Below are 8,045 nucleotides of genomic sequence, written 5' to 3' on the forward strand. Positions count from 1 at the left end.
ATAAAAACACAAGAATGACAACACAGACTCACAATGCTCTAATTTACCTTCTTATTTCGCAAGCACTTCAGCATGAATTTCATCTAATGTCGTTACCATGATTGCAGTTCTGAAAATTCTGAGATTTTTTTAAAGCTCTGTTCCCTTGGCTTCTACAAACAGACCAAGGGCGGGCTGGGTTCTAGATGATTCTCCTGTCTTTTCTGGGCCCAATGCCAGGTTCATCCTGTGACTCATTCCATCATCTGTGGGAGGGATTAAGTGGCCGCCAGGAGAATAAAAGGAGGAGTCTGGGCTCTCACCTCCAAAGTGATCCTTCTTCCTGCCACATCCAGTGACCAGCCAACAGCAGCTGCCTGAGCCATGAAGCTGGTGGTGGTCCTCATGCTGAGCGCCCTCCCCCTTTCCTGCTATGCCGGTGAGTGCTGACAGGGCCAGGCTTTGGGGGAGGTGGGTGTCAGGGCCCCTGTGGCAGACCTCCTGCTCCCCAACCCCCAGGCCAGAGCACCTCCTTTCTCTGGTGTCTTCATTCGTCATGGCTCCATCGTGTTTGGCTCTGTGGGCTGTGGAAGCCAGGGAGCTGGAGGTGTTGTGTGTGGGAGGGGGGACAAGGAAGCAGATGTCTTGCTGCTCAGAGAAGATCCAAGACCCTGAGTTTGCTCTCCCAGAATTGAGGACTCGGACCATTGCCCATAATCTCTCTGAATGTCTGTCTCTACTGGGAGGTAAAAAGATGACAATCGTCATGGTTACGCCCAGCAAGGAGTTGGTCCTCTGGAACTGAGCCTGGCTTTGTGTGCTTTCTTCCAAGGTTCTGGCTGCCAAAGGTTGGAGGACATGATTGATAACACCATTGATCCTTCGGTGACGGAGGATCAATTCATCGAAGGTCTTGAAGAGTTCATACCGGATGATAACACTAAACCGCTTCTTAGGGAATTTAAGCAGTGCTTTCTCGACCAGAGTAACAGAACTCTGAGCAATGTACAAGTGATGATGGTAATGTGGGTTTCTTCCTACCTGCCCTTGAAGCACTGGCCAGGGACACGCGGGCTCTCAGTGTGCTACTAACTTCTTAACAGCACGTGTTGGTCACGCTTCATGTACCTCAGTGAACGTGGGTGCTGACATCCAGAAAGCCATGCAAGGGGCCCGGGCTGGTTTGCCTGCTCATGTGGTGGAGTCTTTAGTGAGTGACACATGAGAAAGGCCACGAGGGAGCGGAGTGCTTGGGCAAAAGCTTGCCTACCCCTCAGCCCAGAAACATCTGATTCTCAAGAGAACTCTCACGTTGACGAGTGATAAACACAAATAGGAAAGCGTTTTAAAGAATTTTCTACGGAGAGCAGAAAGTTACATGTCAGGCAGATCCCACCTCTCAGGAACGCGATTCCCAGTGCCCTTTGGAGCATCCACTTTTGCTAGAATAAGTGGCTGAACGTCCTGGCCATGAAGGAAGGCCCCATGAGTGACAAGTAGACTCCTTGGCTATGAACCCGCCATGGGTGGTGGAATTGTTGAAAACAAAAGTCAGTATAAGCAAGGAGACCTTCTTTCTATTTAGAACAGATATGGTTCAGATTTTCCTGGTATTCATTCCCTACCCAAACAGCCCATTGCAAACCATCCAGGGCAGCAATAGAGAAATATTGCCCCAGCAGAGACATAAACATCTGCTTAACTAGGAGCTTTCTGACACAGGTGTCTGACAAGCTGGGGAATCTGCAGGAACCATGATAAACATAAGCGCGTCAGGAAAGGACACGTGTTGTGATGTGTGCAGTGGCCAGTCTCTGAGGAACAGGCAGAGCATGGCTTCCAGCGGAGGGTGGGGGCGTGGGAGTCGTTCAGGGCCCGGGCTGCACTTGAGTGAGAGGAGAAGGCCCTGGAGGTTGAGACCTCAACACGCCTAAACTGTCCATTGAAAAGGGTGCAAGGGTCCTATTTATGGGACAGGCATTGACCATAATCACACCTGAAGCCATGAGCAGCCCCTTCAATGGCAGGTGATGGCCTTTCTCTTTGCAAACGGAGGTCAGACAAACCCCTGGAGTGGGCGGCCCCCAGATGCACACAGGCTCCTGCTGGGCTGAGACCCGGAGAAATGGCAGCACAGCAGGTGCATGGGAGGCCTCTTTCAAAGCAGAGGAAACGCGCAGGGAAAGGCTCCCAGGGCCCCGGCTGGACCTGGTCTGGAAGCAGCGCCTCCTTGGCATCAGGACGTGCCTCCTGAGCGACAGAACAAGGAGAGAATTCTGGCTGAGCCCAGCCTGCTTCTCTCCGTGGGTGCCGACACAGCCGGGAAACAAGGAGAGGCCACATCTGTGCTCCAGGACGGCCCCTGTGGGAGAGGGGGTGTGAGTGCTTCTTGTCTGTTTCCAGGACGCCATATTCAACAGCAGGCAGTGTGCCTCCTACTGACCGACAGGACCTTTCCTCCGACGACAGATGGCCCGACAGCGACTCTCCATGGCAGAACCACAGCTTAGCTCCCCTCTGTGCCTTTTGATCCTGAAACTGCAAGACAATTGTTGAAACCTCCCCCACATGTTCATTTCAATAAAGCACCTGCAACAGCAAGGCTCTCTTTGGTTACTGACTCAAATGGGGACCTCAGGAGACTCCCCTCACACTGCACTGCTCACAGCAGGGACAGGGGAGTTCTGTACAGAACTCGTGGATGAGATGCCGGATCTGCAGGAAGTACTGCCCCTGAGCATTCCAAGCCCAACAGGACCCTGTTCCTGGGATGGTGTCCTTTCCGCACCTCCCCCCCCCGCCATACCCCCCCCCCCCCGCAGTCATCCCCAGGACCCTCTGGGCCGAGCACAGGTGTTCAGGCTCCAGGACCCACCCAAGTCCTCACGTCCACAATGCACCCTCTCCCGAGGGCCGGGCTCCCCTCTGGGGCTCTCTGTCCCTGACCTGAGGTGCGGGGAGGGAGCAGAGCAGTGAGAGAGGGGACTCGGGCAAAGCAGGGCTGCCTCCTGTCTTGAACGCCCTCCCACTTCTCCAGAACACGCCCCCCCCCACCCGCCTAGGGCCTGACACCACTAGGCCCAGGCAAAGGACCCTTTCCCCACACCCACAGCTTATAGCTTACCCAACACACACACAAACACACACACACACACACACACGTGCGTTCGCACACACCTGAACACACACACATGCACACACACTCACATGCAGACACACATATGCATGCACACACACTGACATGCAAACAGTTGTATAGTGTGAACTCCTGGGCCATGCAGTCCTGGGGCTCTGAGGCCTTTGGGAAGTGCCCTTTGCTCCTGCTTGACCCTGGCCATTTGCAGAGGCGTCTGTCCCTTCGCAGTTGGTGTGGACATTGTGATGGAGCCCTGAAGGCCCTGCGTTGTGAAAGTTGCTGAGTTGAAGGTAAATGGTACCTCAGATGAAAACTCTATATTTTTCCACGTCTAAGCGTGATAAACACAGAGTTCTGAGTGGATACAGACTGTACATACTGTCCTACTGTGCTCAGGCTGCCTAAGGAGGTGCATAGACCAGGTGGCTGAAGCAAACATTTATTGAGACTGGGAACTCCAAGGTCAAGGTGCCGGCAGAGTCAGTGTCTGTGGGGTCCTTATACCCAACCCCAACTGCCGGACCTGCCACGGATCGGCCACCCACACCCCGATCAGTGGCAGGACAGGCCCATGAACTTCCAGTGTTCCTTTCCCCCGGGAGGATCCACCTGTGCATGAATTTGTGACCGGGCCTCTAATAAAAGTATAAGCAGAAGAAGGGAAATAACAAAGGTAAAGCAGAAATCAATGACAATGGGAAAAAAGTCATAGAAAACATTTAAACCAAAAGCTGGTTCTTTGAGAAGCTCAAAAACAATTCACACACCTGTCTAGACTGAAACAGGATAAAGAGAAAGAAATGGCCAATGTCAAGAATGATGGAGGTAGAGGAGAAACCAAGATGGCGGCATAGGTAAACACCGGAGTTTGCTGCCTCGAACAACCACTTCAAAAATACAACTAAAAGACGGAACGGACATCACCCAGAACCACGGGAAGGCTGGCTGAGGAGAGTCTCTTCAACTAGAAGCAAAAACAACAGCATTCCGACGCTCAGCGGAGGCGCAGTGTGGAAAATTTAAAGGTCCGGCGGTGCGGTGGTGAGGGTGCGTGCGCAAAGCGGGCTGGCGGCTGAGGGCGCGATTGTCGTTTTCAATCAGGAGCGAGTCTCAGACTCTGGGCTACAGATCCGGGCGAGTCTCTAGGGACCCAGACTCAAACGGGAGAAGCGGGACTGTCTGGCTACGGCCCCTCCGAGGTTTGCAGCGATTGCTGGGACAGAGAGGCAGAGCCCCTGGGGACGGACTGAGAGCGGCCATAGCTGCTCCCTCCCCCCGCCCTGTTGAGCCCGCCCCGCCCAAGCCCTGCGCACAGACATTTGCCAATCGCCTCAGGCAAGGGCTGGACTAGCGCCTCCCCAGAAGACAGACGCTTTCCAAACAGCTGATTCCTACAGCCAGTCGGTCAAATCCCTCTAGTGTTAACTACAACAATTAAGGCTTGGCTAGAACAAGACTGCGCACAGAGACCACAAGGGGGTGCACCAAGAAAGCATAAAAGATGCAGAGACAAAAAAAACATGACAGAAATGGAGGATATGGAGCTAAGAATCGCAATTTTGAGGGCTTGCCATAAATTTGTGCAGAGCCTCACGAAAACTAATGAGACCCTCGATGCTACGATAAAGAAATTAGAAAGTAAGCATACACGGACTGAAATAAAGAATATTATACCCAATAGCAGACCAGAGGAGCACAAGAATCAAACCAAAGATTCGACAAAAAACACCCAATTGGAAAAGCAAAATGAAAAAAGAATCCGAAAGTGTGAAGATAGTGTAAGGAGCCTCTGGGACAGCTTTAAGCGGACTAATATCAGAATTACTGGAGTGCCAGAAGATGAGAGACAGCAAGATATTGAAAACCTATTTCAAGAAATAATGGCAGAAAACTTCCCCCATCTGGAGAAAGAAATGGACTTACAGGTCCAGGAAGCACACAGAACCCCAAACAAAAGGAATCCAAAGAGGACCACACCAAGACACATCATCATTAAAATGCCAAGAGCAAAAGACAAAGAGAGAATCTTAAAAGCAGCAAGAGAAAGAGACTCAATTACCTACAAGGGAATACCCATACGACTGTCAGCTGATTTCTCAACAGAAACTTTGCAGGCCAGAAGGGAATGGCAAGAAATATTCAAAGTGCTGAATACCAAGAACCTACAATCAAGATTACTTTATCCAGCAAAGCTATCATTCAGAATTGAAGGTCAGATAAAGAGCTTCACAGATAAGGAAAAACTAAAGGAGTTCATCACCGCCAAACCAGTATTATATGAAATGCTGAAAGGTATCCTTTAAGAAGAGGAAGAAGAAGAAAAAGGTAAAGATACAAATTATGAACAACAAATATGCATCTATCAACAAATGAATCTAAGAATCAAGTGAATAAATAACCTGATGTACAGAATGAACTGGTGACTATAATGAATCAGGGACATAGAAAGGGAATGGACTGACTATTCTTGGGGGAAAAGGGGTGTGGGAGATGCGGGAAGTGACTGGACAAAAATCATGCACCTATGGATGAACTCAGTGGGTGGGGAGTGAGGGTGGAGGGTGGGGTGGGAGCTGGAAGGAGGGGAGTTATGGGGGGAAAAAAGAGGAACAAATGTAATAATCTGAACAATAAAGATTTAAAAAAAAAAAGATCTCTGTACTTGGCAGAAGCAGAAGAGAAAAAGAGGAGTAAGGGGGGTGGAGCGGGAAGGACAAGGGAGGAGGCACGTGGAAGGGTAGGAAGAGCTAGAGGAGGAGGAAGAGGTACTGAGAACCACAATAATAAAAACACAAGAATGACAACACAGACTCACAATGCTGTAATTTAACTTCTTATTTCACAAGCACTTCAGCATGAATTAATGTCGTTACCATGATTGCAGTTCTGAAAATTCTGAGATTTTTTTAAAGCTCTGTTTCGTTGGCTTCTACAAACAGACCACGGGCGGGCTGGGTTCTAGATGATTCTCCTGTCTTTTCTGGGCCCAATGCCAGGTTCATCCTGTGACTCATTCCATCATCTGTGGGAGGGATTAAGTGGCCGCCAGGAGAATAAAAGGAGGAGTCTGGGCTCTCACCTCCAAAGTGATCCTTCTTCCCTGCCACGTCCAGTGACCAGCCAACAGCAGCCACCTGAGCCATGAAGCTGGTGGTGGTCCTCATGCTGAGCGCCCTCCCCCTTTCCTGCTATGCCGGTGAGTGCTGACAGGGCCAGGCTTTGGGGGAGGTGGGTGTCAGGGCCCCTGTTGCAGACCTCCTGCTCCCCAAGCCCCAGGCCAGAGCCCCTCCTTTCTCTGGTGTCTTCATTCCTCATGGCTCCATCGTGTTTTGGTCTCTGGGCTGTGGAAGCCAGGGAGCTGGGGGCGTTTGGAGTGGCAGGGGAGACAAGAAGGCAGATGTCTTGCTGCTCAGAGAAAATCCAAGACCCTGAGTTTGCTCTCCCAGAATTCAGGACTCGGACCATTGCCCATAATCTCTCTGAATGTCTGTCTCCACTGGGAGGTAAGAAAATGACAATCGTCATGGTTATGCCCAGGAAGGAGTTGGTCCTCTGGAACTGAGCCTGGCTTTGTGTGCTTTCTTCCAAGGTTCTGGCTGCGCATTGTTGGAGGACATTATCGATAGCACCATAGATCCTTCGGTAACGGAGGATCAATACATCGAAGGTCTTGAAGAGTTCGTACCGAGTGATGATACTAAACAGCTTCTCAGGGAATATAAGCAGTGTTTTCTCGACCAGAGTAACAGAACTCTGAGCAATGTACAAGTGATGATGGTAATGTGGGTTTCTTCCTACCTGCCCTTGAAGCACTGGCCAGGGACACGCGGGCTCTCAGTGTGCTACTAACTTCTTAACAGCACGTGTTGGTCACGCTTCATGTACCTCAGTGAACGTGGGTGCTGACATCCAGAAAGCCATGCAAGGGGCAGGGGCTGGTTTGCCTGCTCACATGGTGGAGTCTTTAGTGAGTGACACATGAGAAAGGCCTCGAGGGAGGGGAGTGCGTGGGCAAAAGCTTGCCTACCCCTCAGCCCAGAAACATCTGATTCTCAAGAGAACCCTCACATTGACGAGTGATAAACACAAATAGGAAAGCGTTTTATTTTTATTTTTTTTTTTTTAACTTTCTTTTTTTTTTTTTTTTTATTGCTTAAATTATTGCAAAGAGTATTACATATGTCTCCTTTTTTTTTTTTCCCCGCCCTTGACAATCCCCCGGCTTCCCCTACCCCCCAGTGTCTTATGTCCATTGGTTATGCTTATATGCATGCATACAAGTCCTTTGGTTGATTTCTTACCCCCCCCCCCTCCAGCCCCCCACCCTCCCCAGCCTTCCTGCTGTAGTTTAACAGTCTGTTTGAGGCAACTCTGCCTCTGTATCTATTATTGTTCAAGAGTTTATAATGGTCTCTATTATCCATGAATGAGTGAGATCATGTGGCCTTTTTCCTTCATTGACTGGCTTATTTCACTTAGCATAATGCTCTCCAGTTCCATCCATGCTGTTGCAAATGGTAAGAGTTCCCATCTCACACCTGTCAGAATGGCCATCATCAACAAATCAACAAACGACAAGTGCTGGAGAGGATGTGGAGAAAAAGGAACACTCGTGCACTGCTGGTGGGAATGCAGACTGGTGCAGCCACTATGGAAGACAGTATGGAGTTTCCTCAAAAAACTGGAAATGGAACTCCCATTTGACCCTGTGATCCCACTTCTAGGAATATATCCCAAGAAACCAGAAACACCAATCAGAAAGGATATATGCACCCCTATGTTCATAGCAGCACAATTCACCATAGCTAAGATCTGGAAACAGCCTAAGTGTCCATCAGTAGATGAATGGATTAGAAAACTGTGGTACATCTACACGATGGAATACTATGCTGCTGTAAAATCCAGATGTTTTAATCAGGAGAGAACTGTG

At 49.9% G+C, this 8,045-nt stretch overlaps 1 protein-coding gene across 1 annotated transcript; it reads left to right on the forward strand.

Moving 5' to 3' along the window:
- The first annotated feature begins 320 nt into the window (after positions 1–320).
- On the forward strand, positions 321–2,580 carry LOC102440288 (mammaglobin-A-like). The gene is made up of 3 exons (XM_006109139.3): positions 321–418; positions 812–999; positions 2,383–2,580. The coding sequence occupies exons 1-3, from the start codon at positions 364–366 to the stop codon at positions 2,419–2,421; spliced, it is 282 nt and encodes a 93-aa protein (XP_006109201.1). The 5' UTR covers positions 321–363; the 3' UTR covers positions 2,422–2,580.
- The last annotated feature ends 5,465 nt before the right edge of the window (positions 2,581–8,045 follow it).

Source organism: Myotis lucifugus, unplaced genomic scaffold, assembly GCF_000147115.1.
Source record: "Myotis lucifugus unplaced genomic scaffold, Myoluc2.0 scaffold_6306, whole genome shotgun sequence".
Classification (NCBI taxonomy): Eukaryota; Metazoa; Chordata; class Mammalia; order Chiroptera; family Vespertilionidae; genus Myotis; species Myotis lucifugus.